Below are 27442 nucleotides of genomic sequence, written 5' to 3'. Positions count from 1 at the left end.
TGTTGGATACTCTGGAAGTGTTGGGAATAGGGCCCAGAATGAGAGAATGGATAAGGAAATTATATAGTCAACCTTTGGCAGAGATTATGGTAAATGGGGAAGTACCAGAATATATTGAGATGCAGAACGGAACAAGACAGGGTTGCCCTTTGTCTCCATTGTTATATGTTTTATCTCTTGAATCTCACTTAGCTACCATTAGGAACAATGTACATATAAAAGGAATATGGGTAGGAGAAACAGAGCATAAGGTGGCAGCTTATGCAGATGACATGCTGTTCTATGTAGGAAATCCAAGGATAAGATTGCCAAATTTAATGAAATCTTTAAAGGAATATGGCGAGATGTCAAATTTAAAAATTTAAAAATTAATCCAACTAAAACGGAGATCTTAAATATAAACCTTTCAAATAGAAAAAAATGTTACAGGAATTCCCCTTTGTCTGGAGAGAAAGAGAACTAAAATATCTTTGTAGAAAACTGACTGTATCTTTAAAAAAAAATCTATATAGAGTAAATTATATCCCGTTATTAAATGAGATTAAGGACAAAATAAAGAAATTAGGAGGGGGATCTCAGTCATGGGTCGGATGGATAAACCTGATAAAAATGGTAATTGTTCCAAAAATTCTATATAAATTTCAAATGATGCCAATTAAATTACCAGGAGTATATTTTAGAATAATTAAAAAAATGTTGATATATTTGGAGGAACAAGAAGCCTAGAATAAGTTACGAAATTTTAAGTAGAGATAAAGAGAAGGGCGGAATGGGAGTACCAGACCTGAAAAGATACTATAACTCAGTAATATTGGCGAGAATGTTTGACTGGACACATAATGCACAGGGGAAAAGCTGGGTAAACATAGAAAATACACTAAATCATACTAATTAAAGTAGAAGCGTGTGGTTACCTCCTCAATACCTTGGAATAGCAGGTAGCACAAGTATGCTTACACGTAATGTTTTAAGGGTTTGGGATGTTTTACACAAACAAATGGGATGGGAATTTAATTCACTTTTAATGCCCCTAGGGTCTACAGAATATTTCCCTCCAGGTAAATAAAGTATCACAGGGAAGTGGATAAAGAAGGAAGATGTACAATTAAGGGAAATGAGGGGAGAGGAGGTATGTTCACTTAGTGAAATGGAAAGTAAGAAGGAAATATTTATGAGCATGGATGAATGGTGTTATTTTCAATTAAAACATTAATAGGGAACCTACCAAAACCACCAAGGAAAAAAAAAAAAAAAAAAGGAAGAGGATTGGAACCCCTTTGAGCACTTATTAGATACACAAGGGGATGGAAAGCATGGGATTTCTAAGATATATAAGATTCTCACAGGATTAATTACGGATATAAGCCCACCATTCATAGAAAAATGGGAAAGGGACTTCGTAATAAAAATTGAGGAGAAAAAAACAAAAGAAAATGTACAGCTTAATTCACGGGAGTGTAAATATGAAAGGTAGAAATGAATTACAAATGTTTGGCAAGATATTCTATGTGCTACACTTGGTGTAATATACTAAGTGGGGATAACTCACCTTTATGCTACCGTGGATGTGGTAATAGAGGCACAATGTTTCATTTATGGTGGGAGTGTCATAATATTCTAGAGTATTGGGGGGTATAGTACGTTTAATCCAGGAAATAACAGAGGTCAATATCCCAAAGGACCCATAGACTTGTCTTTTGCATTGTACGGAATTTTCAGTAAAAAAAAAATAATATTATGAATAAGACACCACTTAGATCTACTATCTCAGCAACATACAAACTTGTTTATACTTGGGATCTCAAGAAACACTGTAGCTGTTGTTTATCAATTAGCTAAGTGCTTCTATCCTCCTGTTGGCTTTGTTTACATGCGTCTCACTCTTTTTTGCCTGGCTCACGTTGGCTTGCTTAACAACTGAGTTTTCCATGCATGCTGACTTTTTCCATTAACAGTGTACTCATTGCTTGCTTTATAGATGTATACATTTATAGCAACTAGACTAGAGCAGTTTCTTGCTTTCAGCCTTTATGTATTGTTTTGCGTTGGGGTATGTATATGGAACAACATTTTTTTTTATTTTAAAAAAAGGCAGGTAGGCTATGTGGTAGATGTGTGCAATAATATGTTCTTTCGACTGATTTATACTTTTCTAATCATTTTTTTGTACAGTGCTAATTGCTCTAAGTGGTTTCTTATGCCATTTCTTTCTATAGCGGTTACTTCAACTAGTAACCTTATTAGTGCGAGCAAGACATGTCAGCTGTAAATGATATAGCACCAACAAAAGGGATTCGACAGCTCTTTTTGCTGTGTCTCAGCAAAACAGTTCTTCCTGCTCCATGACCGGTTCCCTGATAACACAATCAATAAAACCCAGAGTTAAAAAAAAAAAAAAAAAGTAGAAGGAGCATACCAAATAGAAATAATTTCTAGAAATAGAAATTCCAAAGTCTTGCTAGGCTGCTGTGAGGTTACAGAAAAGGGAGGTGCTTGGGCAGTGACCACTGAACTACTAATTAATTCCCCTTTTTGTTTCTGCAAACAGTTGTGCATATAATTTTATACAGGATTTATATAGCGCTAACAGTTTGCTCAGCGCTTTATAATATAAAGGGAGACAATACAGCAACAATACAGTTCAATACAAGAGGGTTAGGAGGGCCCTGCTCCTTGGAGCTTACAACCTAAGAGGGAGGGGCTAGCGGTACAAAAGGTAATAACTGTGGGGGACAAACTAATGGGAGAAATAGAAGGTTTGGTTATTAGCTGAAGGTAGGATAGGCTTCCCTGAAGAGATAGGTTTTCAGAGATTGCTTAAAAGTGAGCAGAGTAGGCAATAGTCGGACAGATTGGGGTAGAGCATTCCAGAGGATGGGGGAGGCTCTGGAGAAGTCCTGGAGACGGGCATGGGAGTTGGAGAAAGGGAGCTAGAGAGCAGGAGGTCATGGGAGGAGTGGAGAGTATGGTTATGGTTTGGGTGATATTTGGAGACAAGTTTGGTGATGTAAATTTGGGGCAGAGTTATAAATGGCTTTACCGTATTTGGCAACTGGGTGTATAAGACGACCACCTAATTTTCCAGGTAAAACATAGGTTTTGGGCTATACTCATTGTATAAGACTACCCCCCTTCTGAGGCAACACCATTTAATCCCTAGCCTACAGGGCACATATACCCACATCACCCCCCCGGGCAATTTTCAGCTGGTCACACTTTGAATGACAATTGCACGGTCATGCAACACTGTACCCATATGAAATAGGTGAAAAAGAAGATGTTGTGAGCGCTATGAAGATTAAAGCAGCCACAGCATCAAAAGGGATACCAATAAACCTTATAGAGACATAAAATATAAAAGATGCGGCGCTATATAGCAAATATTAGAGTGAAAAAACATCTAAGATAACAATATAGTGGTTATGTGACTAATGTGATCTCAAACACTATGTCACAAGCAGAGTAACATGCGGTGCAAAAACAGTCTTTCTGATAATTTTCTTCAAAGTGCTGCTTCCATGCGTTGAACGTGAGAAGGATAAGGTTGTGCACTCACCAGATGCACAGTGTAACTGCGCATTTAGAGATAATATATCTCTACAAGATCCACCGGTAGCTTCTAAAGATCAGATCAAGCCAGATACTCTTCCACCCACTGGATGTTGCTGATAATCCACGGTCTCTCTCTCTTGAGTGGCTCTATAGGTGATAAGTGACTCACCAAGGGCCACAGAGAAAAGAGACCAATAGCGTGATACCGTTTAAAAGATTTTTATTCTTATGCAGTATAACATGGGTGAGGAATAAACAAACAAACACTGACCATGAGGTGAATTAAAAGATGGCCGCCGGGACCTCCATGGTGCCGGCGGCAGTAAGATAATGACGCTGTAGCTCCTACCCTGACGCGTTTCGTGCTAACCGCACATCATCAAAGGGGATAAGCTTCAGCGTCTGTGTCTGGCAGCGTCCATTAAAAATCGTAGATGGCGCATGCGCATTACGAACGTGCCATTTTCCTTGAGAGATATGTCTCCATATCAGGCGCCATTTTGTCAGAGACCAACCTAATCTCACATGCGCGGGCGCCATTTTTCCAATCATAAGTGAGTGACACTGAATCACCAGGGAAACTCAATGTAAATATAAAGCAAAGACCACGAAGATTAACACGAAATTAGAATGAGCGGTGCCAGGACATCATGAACAATAAAACACATAACCATAAGTTAAAATTAATGAATACCATCGCGGACAGACCACTGCGCATGTGCGGGATCATGTTAAGAGATATATAACTAATAACTCCTCATCAGAGCATGGAGTTATAATCAAGACTCATTAATGGTAAGTCTGGTGATGCTGATTACATGCACATTACAATAAAACAAATATATGAATATGACTAAAATCAATAATACCTATAAAAACACTTATCAGAATAAATGTTGATACATAATACAAATCATGATATATACATATTAGAAAAAGGTACAGCCAAAATATGTTAAATATCATAAGAACACTCTATGATTAATTAAAACTGTTATTATAACAAAGTATATTTTAAAAAAGTATATTTTAAAAAACGCAATGACCAAAACGTATTGATGTGTAAACAGATAAACAGTGGAGATAAACAGTGGAGATAAACAGTGGAGATAAAAAGTGGAGATAAAAAGTGGAGATAAAAAGCGTAACCCAAAGTTTCAACTGTTATCTATAAAGCAGTTGATATCTATATCAACATTTAATCCTCTGGGATACATAGATCCCATCTCAAATATCCACTTCGTCTCCAGTTGAGAAACTGGCCTTTTTCTTATTAATGCCCCTCCAATGGTGATGTACGACATCTATAGCTGTAAATTTAAGCGATGATGGGTCTCTATTATGGCAAAGCCTATAATGCTTTGAAAGAGACTGTTCTTTAAATCCACGTTTTATATTGTATACGTGTTCTCTCAGACGGTCTCGCAATCTCCTAGTAGTGCGACCTATATACTGTTTAGAGCACGGACATTGGAGTAAATATACCACATATCTGGTATTACATGATATAAAACTCTTAATGTCATATTGCTTATTGGTAGAAGTGGAGACAAAGTGATCAATTTTCCTTTTTCTATGGTCACTACAAGTACAGATGACGCATTTATTACATGGAAAGAAACCCATTAAGCTATTAAAAAACTGAATCTTAGGAGGAGGGTTAATCACATTGGGCGCTATTCTATTTCTCAAAGGGATGGCTCTTCTAAATGTGATTTCAGGTCTGTGTGGTAAAATTTTATTGAGCGTTGGATCTGCCATGAGAATTTTCCAATTATTTCTAATAATCTTTGTAACACTTTTATATTGGGATGAAAAAGTTGTAACAAAAGGACAAACCTTAGCAGGTTTCTGTTCCATGTTGTTACTAAGCATCATATCCCTGTCCATATTGGCAACTGATGTTAAAGTGCATGATAATGAGGATTCATCGTAACCTTTTTCAATGAATCTCTCCTTAAGTATATCCGCTTGGACAAAATACGTCTCAAGATTTGTGCAATTACGACGGATCCTCAAAAACTGGGCCCTTAGGAATGTTTGAAAGCCATGCTGGATGGTGGCAGCTATTAACCGGGAATATAGCCATTACGATCTGTTTGCTTAAAAAAGGATTTGGTAATAATGGTCCCTTTATGGTTTATTAATGTCAGATCTAAAAAATTAACACTCACTGTGCTATATTCATGTCAATTTAATATTTTGCGTGTTATTATTCAAAGTAATAAAAAAGTTATTAAGTGTTTGCTCATCACCTTTCCAAATCAATAAAATGTCATCGATATACCTTTTGTAAAAATACAATTCAGGCCAGTCACGGGAGTAAGTTATGTCCTCCTCCCACCTGGCCATAAACAAATTGGCCAGGCTGGGAGCGAATTTCGCTCCCATAGCGACACCAGTAGTCTGCAGATAAAATTTACCGTCAAACCAAAAGTAATTTTTGGTCATTGCGAATTGTAAAAGATCCAAAATAAAAACTTTCTGCGAGGCAGGCATTTCGTTAGGATCATTCAAATAAAATTCAACCGCTTGCATACCGTCATCATGTTTAATATTCGTATATAATGATGCAACATCCGCCGGTCACTAAAATTGTGGAAGATTCTATGGTTAAATTCTTAATGTCTTGAAGGACCTGCTTAGTGTCCCTAAGGCGCCTGATATGGAGACATATCTCTCAAGGAAAATGGCACGTTCGTAATGCGCATGCGCCATCTACGATTTTTAATGGACGCTGCCAGACACAGACGGTGAAGCTTATCCCCTTTGATGATGTGCGGTTAGCACGAAAAGCGTCAGGGTAGGAGCTACAGCGTCATTATCTTACTGCCGCCGGCACCATGGAGGTCCCGGCGGCCATCTTTTAATTCACCTCATGGTCAGTGTTTGTTTGTTTATTCCTCACCCATGTTATACTGCATAAGAATAAAAATCTTTTAAACGGTATCACGCTATTGGTCTCTTTTCTCTGTGGCCCTTGGTGAGTCACTTATCACCTATAGAGCCACTCAAGAGAGAGAGACCGTGGATTATCAGCAACATCCAGTGGGTGGAAGAGTATCTGGCTTGATCTGATCTTTAGAAGCTACCGATGGATCTTGTAGAGATATATTATCTCTAAATGCGCAGTTACACTGTGCATCTGGTAAGTGCACAACCTTATCCTTCTCACGTTCACCGCATGGAAGCAGCACTTTGAAGAAAATTATCACAAAGACTGTTTTTGCACCGCATGTTACTCTGCTTGTGACATAGTGTTTGAGATCACATTAGTCACATAAACACTATATTGTTATCTTAGATGTTTTTTCACTCTAATATTTGCTATATAGCGCCGCATCTTTTATATTTTATATGAAATAGGTGGCACTGATGGGCACTGATAAGGATGCACTGGTAGGTGGCACTGATGGGCATTGACAGGCATCACTGATGGGCACTGAAAGGCAGCACTGATACATGGCACTGATTGGCAGCACTGATAGGTATCACTGATGGGCACTGAAAGGCAGCACTGATACATGGCACTGACTGGCACTAATTGGCAGCACTGATAGGTGGCACTGACTGGTACTGATGGGTGACACTGAAAGGCAGCTCAGATGGGCACTGATATGTGGCATTGATGTGCACTGGTAGGCACTGATATGTGGCATTGATGGACACTGACAGCTGGCACTGCTGGGGCTACACTGATCATCACGGCACACTGATCATCAGTGCCCTGATGATCAGTGTACATGTGCCCTCCGCGGAAAGCCGATTACCAGCTCTACTCTCCTCTGTCAGCGTGACAGCTCGAGAGGAGAGAAATGCCGATAACCGGCATTTCCCCGTTTACATGTGATCAGCTGTGATTGGACACAGTTGATCACATCACCGAGCCAACATCTTCGGCTCTTTCCGTGATCGGTGATCCGCTGTGTCTGAGGGACACGGCGCATCGCCACTCATGCGCAGAGAATGGGAGGACGTCATATGAGCCAATCACGGCAAGTGATGTATTCTATTAATGAATACAGAGCCTGCTCGGATTGGCTGCGTCAGAGAGGTGGGCTGATGATGTCACAACTTCGGCCAATCCGAGCAGGCTCTGTATTCATTAATAGAATACATCGCTCGTCGTGATTGGCTCAGCGCGGTACACTGTATGTAGCTGAAGCTACCGTACAGTATTATCACACATCCAGCGGTTCTATACCTGGCGTATAAGACGACCCCCAATTGTTAGGGTATGTTTTTAAGTAAAAAAAGTTGTCTTATACGCCGGAAAATACGGTATATCTTATTGTTAATGTTTTGAATTTTGTTGGGAAATGGGAAGCCAGTGGAGGGATTGGCAGAGAGGGATGGCAACATGGAACGATTGGTAAGGTGGAGGAGTCTGGCAGCAGCATTCATGATAGACTGAAGAGGGGAAAGCCTGAAATTAGGTAGGCCAATGAGGAGGGAGTTACAATAGTCAAGGCGAGAGGGAGTGCATACATTGCTTAGTGGTTTCGGTGGTTAAAAAACGGGCGTATCTTGGAGATGTTACGGAGGTGAAGTCAACAAGATTTGGACAGTGATTGGATTTGGGTCTGAAAGGACAGATGGGAGTCCAGGATTACACCTAGTTCCCTAGCATGAGGGGAGGGACTGATAGTTGTATTATTGATCTTGATGGAGAAGTCAGGGGAGGGGGCATGGGCTCGAGGGAGTATTATGAGCTCAGTTTTAGAAAGATTTAGTTTGAGGAAGTGGAGGGACATCCATGCTGATATGTCACTTAGTAGGTTCGTGATTCGAGAGGAAACTGAAGGGGTGAGGTGAGGAGTAGAAAGATAGATGTGTGTGTCATCAGCATAGAGATGGTACTTGAAGCCATGGGAGTTTATCAAGTGACCAAGTGAGTGTAGATGGAGGAGACAAGGGGTCAAAGGACAGAACCTTGAGGGACCCCTAAAGAAAGCTGAAGTGGAAAGGAGGAGACAGAGTTATAGGTAACACTGAAGGAGTGCTGTGATAGGTAGCAGGAGAACCAGGAGGGAGCAGAGTCTTGGCCAAGAGAGTAGAGTTTTTTTTTTTTTTTTTGAGGAGATGGTCAACAGTATCAAAAGCAGCAGAGAGGTCAAGTATTAAGAGTATGGAGTAGTGGCCATTGCTTTTATCAGTTAGTAAATGACTAGTGAGTATTAGTAGGGCAGTTTCAGTGGAGTGAAGTGAGCAAAATCCAGGCTGTAGAGGGTCAAGAAGGTTGTTGTCAGTGAGGTAGGAGCTATATTTTTCCCAAAAAGTGAACCTAGCCTTTAAAAATTAAAAATCTAAAAAAGGGGAAAAAAAAAAAAAAAAGACAACTCTCCATCCATACCTGGAAACAAGTAACTTAGATCTAAAATTACTTGTGGTGGCAGAAAATACTACTGCAGGGCAACGAACACAGCGCACAGAATGTATGCCTAATGAGAACAGAGATTTAGTGCTTGATATATTAAGAACGCTAGATGCAAGAACATGTAAAACATAGGTGCATGTCTTTGTCAGCATGACTTTATGCCCATTTTAGTACTAAAAATCTTAAAGAAAAAAAAAATTTATTTTTTTTTTATTTTTATTTTTTAAAGGAGGAAGGATTCTATCGCACTATAAAAAAGGTGAAGAATTAAAATACAGAATAAAAGGTCCAGTAATGTTCACAAGGTAGAATCTATTGGTCCAGTGAAACAATAAACCCACCACACACTTAGTAAACATCCTGGCTATAATGCATTAAGGGGAACAAATGGGATGTCCACAGCATACCCATATTGCAATTTGTTTCTGAACATAAGCTTTACATACAGAAAATTCATTCTTGGAATACTTTTACAAATATGAACGTATTAAGTCAACAGCAAGTGCCTTCTGCTCCACCCCTCTGCTGGTGACATCACAGCTTTTATATTTCCCCCAAAGCCTTGCATCTCCAGCAAACTTGTGTTTCTCATGCAGAGTTGCTAGAAAAGGTAGATTTTGTACGCTCTCTCAGACTATCAAGGGACTGACAGCTGCAGCCTACCCATGGACTACAACATGCAAAGATGACAGCACTTTGAAACTGACTAATGAAATAATGCCTCGAGGCTTTGCTTACAACAAGGATTTCAATTTTACTTCTGAGTGGCTTATGAACATACTAATGAAGCATTGCTACTGGTTCTGAATAACAGTTTACATTAAAGTGCAAAACCTGAATTCTCTACTCTGTTAGTTCAGTCTGTTAATCAAAATGTAGATTTACAAAAACAATTTACAAAAAAAGAAATAAAAAAAATAAATAAATCACCGAACGAAAAAAAACAAAAACACTCAAAACACACTCTTTGGCATCTGTTTATTTACAATTTCCCTTAATTAACATAAGCATCCTATATAAGGATATTAGGCCAGGTTCCCATGGATGTGCTGTGGTTTGGGCAAAACAAGGTTTATGCACGTTTTCTATGCAGTTTGAGGTGCCCTCCCAATGACTATTAGACTGTATGTTTTCTGAAAGCGCATCAAAGATGCTTTCATGAAAATGCATGGTCTAACATAAGTCAATGGGAGCGCATCTAAAACCATGTATAAATTATGCTGTGCCAAAACTACAGTGCATCAATGTGAACCTAACCTACAAATTCTAACAATATTTTGAACACATGCACAAATGACATTTGATAAAGAGAGTTATTATAACCAATCTGATACTTTTTTTGTTTTTTTCTCATTGGAATTTTTCAGGGAGTGCCACAAAGCACACCAGATAAAGATGAAAAGACTGATGTGTGACATAAATTAAACAAAAAAAACAAAAAGGGATCAGCAAACCTTAATTAATGAGCTGACAGTAAAGAGTGACAAGCAAAAAAAATAAATAGACCATGTTAAAAAAAAAAAAAAAAAAAAAAAAACCTCCACCACTGTCAAAAATGGATTTATTTTGTGAAGCCGATGCACAATCTCTCCACAAAAAGCTTCTCATAGCCAGCTGCACTGTGTGGTTTCACACAGACTAAATTTAGACAGTTCTGTTCATCACAGCAATGCTGTGTGTCAGCCACATCAAAGCCCAAGGGCAGAAAGATAAACAGTGAATACAGGTCACGTAGCTCTGTAGCTAACAAACTGTAAGAGAGCTTGCACTCCAGGGTATTCAAGGCAGTTTTGTCATCAGCAATCTAGTATCCCCTGAGCCTGCACGTCCATTGGTTGCCTAGCAACCATGGCGTTAATACCTAGGGGAAGAGAATCTTACCAGGCATCTGGCCGTTCATCTGGTTCTGCATGTGTGGTGCAGGCGGGCCCCCTCCTACCATTCCTTCTGAAGGTATGTTGTGTGAACGTGGTGGCTGTGGAGGGCCACTCTGATTCATTCCTGCCGGACCCATAGGCATGTTCTGTGTAGGTAGCTAAAGGAGATTTAAAAATATAATTCAATGCAAGGGTACAAATTAAATTCAACGCGCTGCCACACAGGCTGGTTTAAAGACAAAAATATTCCTACTGATGTCAGTGTACTGCATTTTACGAAATGGCTCTGTGGCTATATAGCAAACTTCTCAGAGCAATTACATGGTCTATCTTATCACACAATGACAATACTTCTCATTCTAAAAAGGTAGCACTATTACAGCTTACAATATGGCAAAATAAATAAACACCTGCAAAATATACTGACCCAGTTGTCAAAAAAAGAATGTGTACTCACAGTACAATGGAGGCCAATAAAAGGACAGATTAAAGGGATACTAAATCCACTGCCACTATTTTTGCTTTATACCATGCTTAAAATATTATATTTGGATGCATGTTTCACATTATGAAAAAAAAAATCCTAAATACATTTTTTAATGCCTCGTGACTTTCTCCCCCAGCTCCACACCACAATGTGCAGTCGAGATGGAGCTAGCTAAAGACCCCATGAAAACTGCAAAGTCACTGCAATACAGTAACAGCGAGGGTCCCTGTGTGAGAACATGATTGATAGGGGATTTCTCTCCATACTTTACCAGTCTCATGTTTCACACAAAGCTTTAGAAGCCATTCACAGATTGCTTTTACCAGCAGCTCTACTGGTAAAGGCAATCTGTGATCCTTTCCTAAAGTCTGTGCTTTGTATGAAACATGAGACTGGTAAACTACGGAGAGGGAATCCCCTATCAATCATAACTCCTAATTGTGATGTTCCACAGTCCTAACTTCAGAGCCACCCCCCCCCCCAGCTGTCACACACGGCAGCTGGAACACAGAAAAGCAAAAAGAGACTGAAAAGGAGAGTTTTGGCGCATGTGCAGGATTGTCCACCTCAGCCGCAAAACTGGCTGCTTTTTAGGGGACAGTGGAAAGGCAGGATCAACCAGGTATTTATCTAAATAGAAAATATAGGAAAAGAAAAGATGCAGTGTAGATAAAATACATAATTATAAATTCAAATGTCAACAGAAGTTGTGCTTAGTGACACAAAGATTTTCATCTTCAGGTTATACTGCCACCTACAGGACTACTGAATACTGGGGAAAACAAAAACAAAAAAAAAACAAACAAACAAACCCTCAAACAACCTGAAGGACAGCCCATGATAACCTCTCCTACTACCAGAATGCCACAGTAGCAAAGCAATACAAAGACCATGATCAAACTTAAAAGAGGTGTGTTCCTCAATGGCTTCCAAGAAAAGAATGTTGCGGGGAGTACAAAAAAAAAACAACTAATTTTCTCTCTTGTCTACTGGAAATCTTTACAGCTCTCAAAAGAAGTCCAACTGAGGCAACACAGCAAACTTAACAAGCCCAAAAATACAGGAGAACTTGGGACAGGCTGCAGCATAAAGAGCTATTAGGGATCTTGCCCCCCAAACCAACATCTGAAGTACGTGCAATACCCCCTGGTAGAACTTGGAGAACACATGAATAAAGGCTAGGTGGCAGCCTTGTAAATCTGGGAGAATGGTTGCTCGATGTCAGAAAATCCAAGACGCACACAGATCTAGTCGAGTGCGCCTTCATAGGAAAGAGTAGAACCTGATCCAGAAGACCACAAGTTGAGATGGTGGAGCAAGAAAGTGGTGGGGGATGAAGTCACTAGTTCAGATTAGTTCAGATAATTGCCTAGCAGAAGGAACAACCACAAGGATCCCCCACCTTGTGGTTGAGAGCAGTGAAGATCTCGAATGGGTTCAATCAGTGACTTCTGAAGTGCAGCAAAAAAACAAAAACAAAAAAAAAAAAAAAGGGGGTGGGGGTTAGTACTTGACCTTTGACACTGCCGAAAGCCAAACCATGGTACAAACAGAGCTGCAGGAAGGAGAGGATCTGTCTCATGGACAAACTCATAAAATGGAAGCCTGGAGAGTCACAGCAAATTAAGTATGTCACCCATGTCAGATCATAGACCTTGAGGGACTTAGCCTTCCTAGCATTTAGCATTGTAGGAATTACAGACTCAGATGCCAGTCTCTAAAATCTTGATAATCAGCCAAAGATTAGTACAGCAGAATAAATCGGTCCTTAAGACAAAAGATCCTGACTGGTAGAGCCCACAAAGCTTCTGCCAGGGGACTTACCAGGATCAGTGTACTAGATCCTCCTGCGTAGAGCAATGAGGTTCACCAGAACACCCTCCATCTTGATCCTGCAAAGCAGACGAGGAAGAGGCTCCTGCAATTATTGCGTTAGAATACATTTATCACGATGCTTGTATTTGTGCTTGACGTGGGCGGGCTTGTCCCATGTGGGTGTGACAATTCGGGCCAACCTGGCTTGATACATCTTTGTATACCCCCCTTTTTTTCTTTTGTGTTGTTCTGGCCGGTTGTTCATTGACCCAGCTGGATCCATTCTTCCCTTCTTCTCGTTTGTTGTGAGGATGTTTAGGAACGTGTCTCCTTAAGCAAGACATTTGGGATGCCTTGGAGGCACGTGTGCTGTAGCATGATCTTGCTACTTGATGACATTGGGCATGGATGCGAGGATTGGTCCTACCTTGTCTGTAGACTGCCCTTGGGCGTTATGGCACATGCGAGTTGTGGCGCGGTCTATTGCGTGACCTCATTGTCCTGGGCAGGGTAGACGTTTTTTGTGCCATCATCTGGTTAATTTAAAGCCAGTTAGTCACTGCCTACAGACGGATATGGTTGGGGGATCTAAGCTGAGTAATAGAACGTTAAAGGTATGAGAATGTTGCATATAGGAGAGATGGTACTAATGGTGGTGTTACTATTAAAGAGCACCTTTCTTATGCCTTGGTTTTTTATTTGTCACATTCATAGATCCCTGTGGATTGATTGCTGTGAGATCTGTCTTATCCCTTCACTGGCTTCCAATTGCCCAACGGATAAAATTCAAAACGCTAACACTGACATATAAAGCCGTTCATAACACTGCCCCAAACTACATCTCCAATCTTGTCTCCAAATATCACCCAAACCGTACTCTCCGCTCCACACAAGACCTCCTACTCTCTAGCTCCCTTGTCTCCTCCTCCCATGCTCGTCTCCAGGACTTCCCCCATCCTCTGGAACTCCATACCCCAATCCATCAGACTATCGCCTACTCTGCTCACTTTTAGGCGCGCTCTGAAAACTTCTCTCTTCAGGGAAGCCTACCCCGCCCTCAGCTAATACTGGAATCCTCTACTCTTCCAACCACTCCATCCCTCACAGTTACTACCTCTTGTACCTCTATCCCCTCCCTCCCAGACTGTAAGCTCCAAGGAGCAGGACCCTCGAATCCCTCGTTTTGAATTTGCATTGTTACTATACTGTCTCCCACCATAAAGTAAAGCGCTGAGCAAACTTTCGACGCTATATAAAATCCTGGATAATAATAATAATAATAATATTATAAGTGCATGTACTGGTGATCCCACGTATTGTGGATGACTATTGAATGGTGAGATTTTTGTTCTTCGATTTAGAGGTCGTATTGTGGGTTAGCTCACTTGGGTTGCCATTTGATTTTTCTTTTATAGTTTGTTGTACTTTCGATGTATATTACTGAAATCCTGGGAAATTTTTGGCTATGAAAAAATAGGAAGTACCACTATCAAGTAATGTTCTTATTCACTAGGACAAGTAATGTTTCTTATATGGCCGGCTGCATCCTGAATGTTTTTGTGGCTGGCGTCAGGAGTAAGAGTTGATTATTTTATGTGTCTTTCCCAGACTGGCTTCTTTTTTTTCCTTCTTTGTTACCCAATCCTAATATATTGTGGGATGGTATGGGATGTGGTGTCTGGGATGGCCCATGTAACATATCTAGTGGGATAATCTCCTCTGCCAACATTAACTGTAAATGCAATGACACTCCCTACTGCTGCATTTTAATTTTCATGGGTATACTCACTTGATACTATGGAACAGTATCATGTATTATTATTGTTCTGTGTCTTATCCTCTAGGTAGCAATACAATTCACGCACCTTCTGCCCCTGAAGAAGCAGAACAACAACGTGAAACAGGTCTAGCTTTACATACATGGGTGATAGTGCCGCCCCCCCGTTACATATGCTAATCAGTCAACAATTACTATATGCTTATAATCAGAGTATTACAAGATTGTCTCTTTATAGTGTGTGACCACCACCCTATCGATATTGACATAAGGGTGCAAGAAGCTACTTTGAGTTGTATTGTAATGAACTTTAATGCTGCTTTTAAATATGCAGAGATTAAGATTATATTTGATTAAAAAGAGAAATATACCTTGGTGCCTTGATGTGGTGCCCATAAAGTTCATGGACTGCGGTCCAATATATTCTTTTTTCTTGTTTGGTGAAGAAGCTCCAGCATAGATCATGGTTTAGTGATCCCACAGAGCCACAAGAACATCCACTGCTTCTGCTAGACAATCCCTGCAACTGGAAACAAACCTGTCCAGTTGGTTGCTGAACCTGGAGGGGAGAAGGTCTAAATCTGGTGCTCACTCACCAGCAAATGCTGCCCCCTACTCTCACGGTTGGCTAAAGAAGCTCAATCAATATCTCCCGGTGGGTTGACGGATCAATCAATGCCAATATCATTTCTCTCCTCCAATCTTTATAATCACCTATCCCCAAATGGTCGACAGTGATTCATATAATAATGGGAATCCAAAATGGTGGCACTTAGGGTAATAGAGGAGTGTCCCCCTCCTCTAAATACTCCACACTCAGACCAAATGACCATGTAAACGAAAACGAGAAAAGCCCCAATGGTGCAGTACAAAAACACAATCCTTTTTTGCCGCAAATAGACTGCCACTTACAGGTTAAATAAAAATAAAGCGCCCAAAGATGCTGCACTATGTGTCCACATTAGTGTAAACCGAGGAAGTGTTCTTACCACCGCCAGATACTCCATCTCTGACGCTCCAACGTCACTTCCGGTTCTGGTCGCGGCACTTCCTGTCGCCGCACAGCCTCGCCCTGACTCATTTCGTCATATCCAACTTACTCATAGGGGTTGACCAGTATGCTTAACAGGCAAAACACCTGCTCAAAATAGGCACTACACCGTCATGTTTCGAGCACTAGCAGAAAAACCTATCTTTGTCACATCAGCAATTTCAAATCGGATTCATATAGCATGGCTGGGGGCCAGCAAAGAGTCAATATGATCACACAAACTGCTTTTCCTTTATGCCTTTCCAAAAACAAATTCAAGCAATATACATATAGGTAAACTGTACATTTTAGCACAGAATTAAATTTGCAAAACACTTTTCAAATTCTGTGGCCAAATATAAATTATATGAAGATAGAATCTTTGAAATCCAACTCCTATTTCCCAAAAACGAATCTGCAAGATTTACTACACAAAAATCTTAGTTGTGTGCATGTTAAAAGTACATACAGTGAAGGAAATAAGTATTTGATATTTGAATGTTTGCCCACTCACAAAGAAATGATTAGTCTAAAAATCGAATGGTAGGTGTATTGTAACACGGAGACAGAATAGCAACAAAAAATTCAAAAGAAATGCATGTCTATCAAATTATGCACTGATTTGCATGTTCATAAGGGAAATAAGTATTTGATCCCCTATCATTCAGAAGGATTTCTGTCTACCAGGTGTCTTTTATACAGGTAACAAGCTGAGATTAGAAGCAGTCTCTTAAAGGGAGTGCTGCTAATCTCATTTTGTTACCTGTATAAGAGACACCTGTCCACAGGAGCAGGGGAAGCTGCACACTAAAGGCTTGTTTACCTTCATGGCTAGAATGCATGAAGATAAAAAAAATCATCTACTTTACAACCACTTTAATATTAAGCAGAAACCAGTTATGGAGATGGGTTCTCCACAGATTTTCTTATGACTTCCAAAAAAGCACTGTATATTGTGGCTGTATGAATCTATTATGTAGATGTCATATGCTAAAAAATCAACTGTGCAATCTGCAAGTCTGTTGTATATGTTATTCGGGAGCTTTCCCCTCACCATTTGTCCCATCACAGATGGAAAAAGGGGAAGTATAATAAAAACTCTCCCTAATGGGCACATAGACAGCAAGAAACATTGAGGATCTAACATTTTTCCAAGCTACACAAAGCAAGATTTTCACTATAAGCTTTTGTTTTCTCTTCCTAATGTACAGGCGAACTAAACATTACTACAGTTAGTAAGGTTGAATAAAGACCATAGTTCATCCAGTTCAACCTGTGTGGGTGTGTGTGCTCATGTCAAAAACTAATATCCTATATCCCTGTATATTGTGTTCACTAAGATGCCCATCTAAGATTTTTTTTTTTTTTAACTTTTTTTTTATCAATACTTCCCACTGACATCGCCAATTGTGGAATTGAATTCCACATCCTTACTGCCCTGACAGTAAAAAACTCCCTATGCAGTTTAAGGATAAACCACTTCTCCTCCAATTTCATTGAGTGGCCTTGTGTCGTCTTATTCTCAGAGACAGAATATTTTATTCCTTATGGCAGAACCACCACTGAGGTATTTGTAGATCGCTATCATATCTCCTCTCAAGCACCTCTTCTCCAGGGAAAATAAGTTTAATGTGTGTAGCCTTTCCTCATAACAGAGGTCCCCCAGACCCCTTATTATCTTAGTTGCCCTTCTCTGGACTCTCTCCAGCTCTTTCACATCCTGACTGGTGAACCAGAACTGGACGGCTTACTCAAATCTGAGTTTTATACAGTGGTAGAGTTATAGTTTTATCTCCAGAGTAGATTCCATTTTTTATGCATGCTAATATTCAGTTAGGAGGAAGGCTTCTCACGGGGTACGTGTGAACTGTAAAACTGGTGCATATCTTGGGTAGCCATATACCAGTTTTGTGTGGAAAAGGATGGGGTCCAAGCCCCACATTTATGGACATGCAGAGCCAGAGAGCAGCCCCATAGCAAGTGGCTTTCTATTGTGGACACTCAGCAGGGGGTACGGCCAGGAGCTCCAGCTGGGGATCCTAAAAGAAGATGATCAGTGCTGTTCTGGGCAAAACCATTGAACAGAGTGGCAAGTTTACTATGTTTGTTATTTTTAAAAAATACAAGTTAAACCTTTATGATCACTTTAATAATGCCATCTCACAGTATATAACTTACTGCTGGTAATAAAGGTTGCATATTTTGATTGGAGTCTGCAATGGTGGCCAAGTAAACCAAATTTGTGTGCAACATTTGTTGATACCTAGAAGAAAAAAAAAAAAAAGTGTCATACATTACTTTTATACTTTTTAGCCCTATAAATGTGTTATGCTAATAGAAAACAAGTTGTATTACTGCTGCAATAATATTGCAAAGGGATGTTTCTCCTATGCTTTACAGCCAAGGATAAAGCCATCTTAGATATAAGTAAAATAAATAAAATTAATGCAGCGCTAAAATAGGAGTAACAACGATAATAGGTGACAAAAGGTGTAAGCATCATATACCACTGGTCCTATATTGGACCATAACTAGTGATAAAGACACAATGGTGACCCCAATCCACATAAATAGTGACCCCTGGTACCCGGATTGGGACACAGTCAACAACAAGTGAATCCCTATTGAGGGATAAGAAACATATACACAGTGCAAATTAGTGGACATTAGAAAAAGGGTGTCATAAGTCCATTAATCTGTGCAACACTCCTCCTGATCATGCAAGATGCAGGTGACCGCACACCTTCACTGTGATCAACAATGGCTGCAATGGCCTCTCACCTCCCCTTCGCGACCCTGCAGGGTCACAAAGCATATAAAGATCCCCTCAGGATCCCTCAGAAAAATGGCTCCTACAACCAGGTGGTGCAAGCAGTCCTCACGGTATCAATATTCCACTGGACCGGTCAGCAGGTAAACAGGTACACTTAAGTAGCACAAATGCTCATATGCCCATATAACGAGAAGAGAACAATCTCCATTTTTTATTTAAATTTTATTTACCATGTTGCCGGACCTTTTATCTACAGTCTTCTTTCACAGACCGTGCAGCTGTTGTACAGGCATCGGTAATTTAATTCCACCAGTTTCTTAATTTTACCTGCTTGTAGCACAGCATTTGTTTATTTGCGTTTAAGAAGCCATGTTAGCCTATGTTTGATCTGCAGATGCCATGGTGCAACACATGTTAACAGCAATATGACGGCTTGACAGTTTGGTTGAGAGAACAAGCAAATGTAAACATTATTTGAGGCATGTCTTCAATGTAATGGTTTTAGGAAACCAATGGGTTTGGTGTGTTCGATGGAATAAACTGACCTTAACATTAAATGAGGTGCATGCGACTTGCTATACAAATCACTCTGATCCAAGTTCATTTACACAAAATGGGTCTCATCAGCTTGCATTTATTGTACAGCCAGTGACCACAGGAGAGGAAAGTATGGTAATGGATCTGTCCATCAGAAAAGCTAGCAAAAGAAAAAACATTTCCAGGTCTGTGGCACACTGGAATATAGCCAGCACATTTTAACCCCTTTACAATTTCCTGACACATATGGCTTTAACGACCAGGCGCGTCTCTGGGTGGCCACTGTCTGGTGTGCTGGGAGTGCACTCAAAAGCACAAATACTTAACTGTTGCAGATAACTTTCAGTCCATGCTACAGATCAGGGGGACCAGCTTCTGATCATAAGACCACTGTGACAGTGGCCACATGATCGCTGAACCTTCCTGCCCACCTGGTGTTCCAAACCTTTTAAAAGGAACACTGGGGCGGGTGGGAAGAGGTTAACAGAAAAATAGAACAATCTTTTCTTTTAGAGAGCAAATTCCATGATCAGACATTTGAAAAAGCAGTCAGAGTAAACAAAGTAAACTGAACCTTTCTACCATAAAAACTTTAAAACTAAAAATCACGCGGAGGCGCTGTTGAGCAGCCGAGAGTGATGGCCACTCCTTAGCCCGGCTCCTCAACTCCTAGGCACACTATTACTCCAGGACCAGCCAGACGAGCCTTCCCACTGGAACCCCCCCCCCTCTACCGCTGGCACCTTATAGGACCAGCAGATCCACTTGGCGAGTGGGGATTGCAGAGCTACCCACACTGATTACCAGGGGAGCTGCCACTGACACACAGGGAAGTAGCAGCCGCTATCTTCTCGCAGCCTGCACCCGTCTCCTCAGTCAGCGTATTCCGCCTTCACCCTGCAGACCGCCTCACACAGTCCTGGAGCTCTCCCCTCCTGGACTTCTAGTACAGCTCACTGTGGGGGACCGGCACCCTGCGGGAAGACCACATCCCACATCCTCGGTGAGTTAACTCTACTCCAGCCCCAGGCCTCCCGGAGTTTAGAGGACTGATAGGTCTCACAGGGCCCAGGGCTCCATACAGAGGGCCGATACCCTCGAGAAGGTTCGGCTGTGACTGGGGGAGGACAGGGGGACCCCCTATCTCTCCTGGGCCCTTCGCCTACACCAATTACCCCCACCAGGACACAAGAGCTCCCCCAGCTGCCTACTAGACCCCACGTCATATCGACATTTGGTGGTGAAGCGGCCCTGACCTTTACTTCTTATCCATGCCTCCCCCCTAGTACACCTGGTGGTCTTCAATTCACTGTCCAAAGGAAACCCTTTCCACATGTCCTGAAGAGGCGAGACCACATTGCCACAGTCCTTACTACATGCTGTACACGGGAGATGGGGGACCCAATTGCGGTGATCATGGGAAAGCATTCCATAGCTACCCTGGCAAAAGCTGACCAAAATCGGCAACTAGCTCTACCAAAGCTTCTACCAACCTCGCCAAAAGATATCAATCTAAACTGACCTCCCCTCAACCCTTGCCTGAATGCCCATCTCTCTCCCAAGAGACCAGCTCTCAATTAGACAACTTGTCTAATGACGGTTTCCAAGTCACTGAGACCGAAGAACCTACCGACACGGAGATCCGTGACTCAGCCCTACTGGAGAGATTAAAACTCCTTCAAAAAGAACTGACCAAGGAACAGCTTACCACTAAGATTACACGTGAAATTAGGGACATAGGGTCCCAAATAGATGACCTCGAACATAAAATAGATGATGCTATCCTCGTAAATCAACAATCACAAGCAAGACCTCAACACAATTAAACTAGACTTCTCTTTTGCCTTGCAAAAACTTGAAGATATGGAGAACCGCAGTAGGAGAGGCAACTTTAGGATCAGAGGCCTCCCAGAAACAATAGAGGGCTTAAAAACTCTACAGTCACAGCGCTACAGCAAGAACTCATCCCTGGAATCCCAATCGAACAATTGGAATTCAATAGAATCCACAGAGCCCTGGGCCCCAAACGAGACATTATCATTAAACCTACTTTTTACAAAACTAAAGAAGCGGTCATGCAAGCAGCATGGTCAAAGAGACTTGACCTTTCAATCACACAAACATCAAATATTCTCTGGTCTCGCTCCACAAACACTCCAGAGAGACGCAGAAAACTGAAGCGTTTTGTTCAGACACTACAGAGCCAACGCATCAAATTCCGCTGGAACTTCCCATGCAAATTAACCTTTACTTTCCAGGGTCACCCTTATGCTTTCTCCACACTTGACGAAGCCCAGGATGTCCTCATCAGGCTACAACTTATGCTATCTTCCACAGGCTCTAAGACTTTGCAGACCTCTCCCTGCAAGTCTCCTCGCCTCACTCCCCTCTGGAAACCTCTTCCCTGAAGGAGACGACCGGCATAGAGACAAAGCAAACAGGTTTCCCGATCAGATATTTCATAGGGGGACCAACTCTTACTTCACTCCTCACCCTGAGTATCCTAGTTTCAAAAAGGTCTATTTGCTCCAAAGTTGACACATCCCCTGCCGTGATGCTTCTAACTGAACCTTCGAACTTCCACACGCCAATTTTTACTTTTGTTTTTTAGGTTCTTATGCTGCTTCTTCACTCCAGCTAGGACTTGGGGTTCACCGCCGTGGTCGAGATTCAGGTGCAGACTCTATAATGCTACCCCTCTTCAATGGGAGAGTGGGGGGGATGAGGGGGCGGTGGGGATTACTTTGTGCTTCCCACTTGGAGCTTTGCCTGTATGTGTTGGACCGTAGTCCTTTGGCTCCATTAGTCATAGCTGCGCCTGGTCCAGACTTCGTGGCCGATGACTCCTCACTTCTATTTCATTTAACTGTATCTTACTATAGCATTATGAACATATGCAAGACCGTGCTCCTACTCATGCTTGTTTTCTGCTTGTGTGTCTCCTTGTCCTTGCCACCCTTCTCTCTCCCCATCTTCTTTTCTTCTTCCCCACTATTTTCTTCCCTCCTACATTTTGTTTTTTTCTTTCCTTCTTGTTTTCGCTTTTCTCCGTTCAGGTTGTTGAACATCAGTTCATTTTTTAAATGTTTTCTAACTATCATTATACAATGTGTGCCTGGGGGGTTCCCAGTGACCCCCAACTATGGCAGTTCGTTTAACCACTGCCTTCGATTGCTTAGACAATTTTTTCGATGCCCCTGCGGCTGAGCCTTCTACACTCTACCTTACTAGACTTCTTTTACCTCTCTCTATTTTACATTTTCCAGGATGTCGAAAACGCCTGAATACATCTGACATGTCATGGTTCAACTCTGGGTTTAACTGCTGGGTTTAACTGCTATTTCACCCTATATCCACCATGATGGCTACATCCAACAATATACAGGGCTTTAATTCCCCTTGGAAACGTAAATGTGCCTTTACTTACTATGCCTTCCATTCGAGCTCACATCATAGGACTACAGGAAACCCGATTCTCCACATCCTCCCAGCCCAAATATTTTCACAAAAATTACCTGCAGATGTTCCAGGCAAATTTTGAGGAGAAGCGGAGAGGCGTCCTTGTAGCATTCCACAAAAGCATCCCTTCACCTGCGCTCTAGAAATTGCAGATCTCACAGGCAGATATTGGATATTACAGGGGCCTATTTTTGACGTCGAAGTGACCATAGTCAATTTTTATGCTCCGAAAACGTATCAGTCCCGCTTCCTCTCTCATTTATTGAAGGTAATTTCCTCACAAAGAAAAGGCACTTTGATCGTTATGAGCGACAGTAATCTTGTGCAAAATAGGCAACTAGACCAATCTCCTCCAATTGATCGCCAACGAGACCGCAATGAAACAAGCTCGCAAACAGATTCGTAGACCTCCTATCCGAATACGCATTAGTGGATGCTTGGAGGGAATTTAATCCTCGCGTACGAGATTTCACTTACTATTCGGCACCCCATAACTGCTACACATGCATAGATCACTTCCTTGTGCCCCAAGCTTTCATTCCCAATGTCTTCAGTGTTAAAATACTGCCTACTCCGTGGTCAGATCATTCACCTCTCCTGCTCAGTTGCAGAACACTAGCTCCGAACCCCTAACACTATTGCTGGCAGCTTAATGACTCTATACTGTCCTTCGACGCAGTGTCGGGGACTATCCGAGACTATCTTAAACTACTTTAAAAAGAATACCATGTCGGCCTCAACTCCCACAATCCTATAGGAAGCCCACAAAGCCACACAAAGTTCACTTATCGCAACTAGAAACCCAATTTAAACAATCTCGCTCTACTTCCCTGCGCAAACAGTTAGAAGCTACGAAAGGCGAACTTAACCTCCTTCTAGATGACAAGGCTGAAAAAAAAAAAAAAAAAAACCTTAGATGGTCTAGACAATTACACTTGTACCAACAAACCAGGCCTGATGTTGGCTAACCTTCTCAAGGCCCACACTCGTAATACAAACCAGATTAGACTACACCTACCAAACAAAACCATTACCGCAAATCCTTCCAAAATAGTGGACGCTTTCGCCACGGTCTTGGCCAAGATACAGTTGTGTTCAAAATAATAGCAGTGTGTTGAAAAAAGTGAATAAAGCTGAAAATCCTTCTAATAGCTTTTATTTCCATACACACAAATGCATTGGGAACACTACACTATTCTTCTATCCATTCAAATGGTAGTTTTTCGCTTTCTTCCATGTCTTTCAGGTTTTGGTTGCCATTTTAACGCATTTGCGATCATTTTAGCTGAGCAGCCTATCATTGTCTGCACTTCTTTATATGTTTTCCCCTCTCCAATCAACTTTTTAATCAAGGTACGCTGTTCTTCTGAACAATGTTTGGAACGACCCATTTTCCTCAGAATTTCAGAGAGAAATGCTCTGTAACCAGCATGTACAACATTTGCTGCCTTCCTTCCTTAAATAAGGGCAGTAATTGCCACCTGTTTTTTAAAGAATGAATGACCTCACTAATAGAACTCCACACTGCTATTATTTTGAACATGCCCCTTTCAATTACACAGAATCAGCAGCATGCATGTCATGACTGTTGGGTCTGTTGGATTTCTATTACTCTACTACACCTGCTAGTAAATTATTTGCCATGTAGAAATATCATTTCTACCAAAAACAGTAATTGATCAGGTTAGTGATGTCTGACTGCTATTATTTTGAACAGAACTGTATATCAAGCCCCACAACGTCAGCAGACGATCTCTCCCGGGACATCCATCTCCGCAAACAATCCACCGCCATAGTTGACAGACTAAAAGCTGATATCACCGTTCCAGCGATAAAAACACTCCAGACGCAGAAAACCCCCAACGGTTTCTCCGCACTTTATTACAAAAAATTTGCCGACTCCCTGGCTACCTATTTGACCAACTTTTTCAACCATCTACGCTCCAATTCAGATCTCCACTCGTCATACACAGCAGCCCAAATAGTCATGTTCCCGAAACCCGGAAAGGACCCTCAAGACCTCCATAACACTATTAATCTCCCTGGCAGTCCAATTATGTCAATATTTTTGAATGTCAAAGCGGTATATTGTTTTGCATGGAATTTTCAGTGTCTGATGACGAATTTCCTCATGAATCACTATTGATGTCCCCTCTCCCCAATACTTTTCATTTTAGCCCTGGAATCCCTACTCCATCTCATACGATCCAATCCGGATATTAAAAGCGGTTTCACTTTCCCACCAAACATTTAAAGTTAGCGCATTTGCTGATGACCCAATTCTAACTCTGACTCAACCGCACACCTCCCTAACCACCCTCTTCTCTATTTTACCCAGATTTTTCACTGTATCAGGTCTGATAGAAAATGAAGATAAATCTTCTTAATGTTTCCCTCCCTGCAGCGGACATAACCTTGCTGAAACAAAATTACAATTTTACCTGGCCCGCCGCGCATTTAGAATACCTGGGGACTACCTTTACAAACTCTACTACATTCTATATGAGTCCAAATATGTCTCAATTTTCAACTCCCTTAAGACACTTACCACCTGGTCAAATCAACCCCCCTTGTGGATGGGTAGAATAAAAGCAGTAAAAATGACCATCCTCCCTAAACTTTTGTTCTTACTTTGAACTCTCCCAGGCCCAATTCCCCCTTATGCCCTGAAATCTTTTCAAAAACACATTTTACACTTTATTTGGGCTAATAAAAGATCTCGGGTCACTAAACACACCATGCTTACACACCGGAAACAGGGTGGCCTTGGGGTTCCTAACTTCTCTAAGTATAATGTGGCGGCTCAGATAGCACCTTTAACTTCATTTTATGCAGCACAACAAACCCCCATATGGGTAAATTTAGAAGCGCTCTCCTGCCACCCGATTTCCCTCTTTTCGCTTTTATGGCTCCCTCCGAAATCCAGATCTGCATTTCTCAGTCCTCTTATGACCTACTCCTTGCGCATATGGGACTCCACAAAATACTCCTGTGGACTAATCTGCCCCCACTTACAAATACTCCCACTCGTGGGAAACCCCCTATTCCCACCTGGCCTCGAGTCCCCCCTCCTTTCATTGGTGGACTTTCCACAACTTCCATTGCATTCACTCATTTCTTACAGGCCGCTCAGTTTATACCTGGGTGGAAATAAGGAACACAAGACCCCCCCCCCCCCCCCATGGAACTTTTCCGCTACCTACAGCTCAAACACTGGGTAACTTCGACTCTCGCTACTAAAGACCCGACCACACAACTATCCCTGTTCAAACATATCTGCCACTGGACACCTCTCTCTCCTAAACCAATCTCAATCCTATATTCGCAACTAACCTACAGAACCCCAACAGTCACGCTTACGTCTCCAGACGGGAAAGGGATCTCAAAAAAGGTACTAAAGATCGTACATGCTGGTCACAGATATGGTCAACCCTGACCTCATGATTCCTCAATGTCCTCACTATGGAATCAGCCTTTAAAACCATGACAAGATGGTATCTTATCTCTTCTCGTTTAGCTTTTCTTCACTCATCAACCCCCAACACTTGTTTTCGTGGCTGCAATGCACCGGGCGATGTCCTACACATATGGTGGACATGCACTATTGATTTTCCAATTTTGGTCAAAACTCCTCAAGATTTACCTAAATCCCTACTCATTTACCCCTTTCCAAGAGACCCATGGTACACTATCCTACATTTAAAACCTCCAGGTTAGAGATGAGCGAATCGAACTAGGCGAACCGGAATTCGAGTCGAATTTCAGGAAATATTCGATTCGTGTCGAAACCGAAATTTTGCCTACTTCGGGTGCGCGAATCGAACATTTCCCGATCAGCCGGCAAAAGTGTCCCTGCAGTGAGCTCCGCTATTTCTGACAGTTCTCTGACAGAAGGAACACATGTTTAGCGGTTGAAACATTGTATCTATTAGTTTACATTTAGGATACAGATGTTTCAACCACTGTACATGTGAAGAAGTTGTGAGAGAACTGTCAGAAATAGAGGAACTCTGCACATACACTTTTTGCCGGCTTGGAATTATTCTTCTTTTCATCCTACTTCTTCTTCTTCTTCATCCTCAGAAGAAGAGGATGAGGATGAGGATGAAGAAGAAGAAGAAGAAGAAGAAGAAGAAGAAGAAGAAGAAGAAGAAGAAGAAGAAGTAGGATGAAAAGAAGAATAATTCCAAGCCGGCAAAAAGTGTATGTGCAGAGTTCCTCTATTTCTGACAGTTCTCTCACAGCTTCTTCACATGTACAGCGGTTGAAACATCTGTATCCTAAATGGAAACTAATAGATACAATTTGTATCTATTAGTTTCCATTTAGGATACAGATATTTCAACCGCTGTACATGTGAAGAAGCTGTGAGAGAACTGTCAGAAATAGAGGAACTCTGCACATACACTTTTTGCCGGCTTGGAATTATTCTTCTTTTCATTCTTCTTCTTCTTCCTCATCCTCATCCTCTTCTTCTGAGGATGAGGATGAAGAAGAAGTAGGATGAAAAGAAGAATAATTCCAAGCCGGCAAAAAGTGTATGTGCAGAGTTCCTCTATTCTGCAGATACACTTAGAGGAGCTCTGCAGATACACTTAGAGGAGCTCTGCACATACACTTTTTGCCGGCTTGGAATTAATCTTATTTTCATCCTACTTCTTCTTCTTCTTCTTCTTCATCCTCATCCTCAGAAGAAGAAGAGGATGAGGATGAGGATGAAGAAGAAGAAGAAGAAGTAGGATGAAAATAAGAATAATT

General features: G+C 41.4%; 1 protein-coding gene across 5 annotated transcripts in view; it reads right to left on the bottom strand.

Moving 5' to 3' along the window:
- The window catches only part of SS18 (SS18 subunit of BAF chromatin remodeling complex), a 109923-nt gene that overhangs the window by 64473 nt on the left and 18008 nt on the right, over window positions 1-27442 (bottom strand). For all 5 annotated transcript variants that reach the window (XM_089675710.1, XM_089675708.1, XM_089675713.1 and 2 more), the window contains exons 3-4: window positions 18094-18178; window positions 10811-10964 (exon numbers count right to left, since the gene is read on the bottom strand). In XM_089675710.1, the coding sequence (XP_089531836.1) occupies window positions 10811-10964; window positions 18094-18178 (239 nt within the window). The remainder of the gene's footprint in view (window positions 1-10810; window positions 10965-18093; window positions 18179-27442) is intronic.

The sequence above is a fragment of the Staurois parvus genome, unplaced genomic scaffold, assembly GCF_062004578.1.
Source record: "Staurois parvus isolate SC_StPar_1 unplaced genomic scaffold, SC_StPar_1.0 ptg000157l, whole genome shotgun sequence".
NCBI lineage: Eukaryota > Metazoa > Chordata > Amphibia > Anura > Ranidae > Staurois > Staurois parvus.
This window is presented reverse-complemented; position numbering and strand designations above follow the sequence as displayed.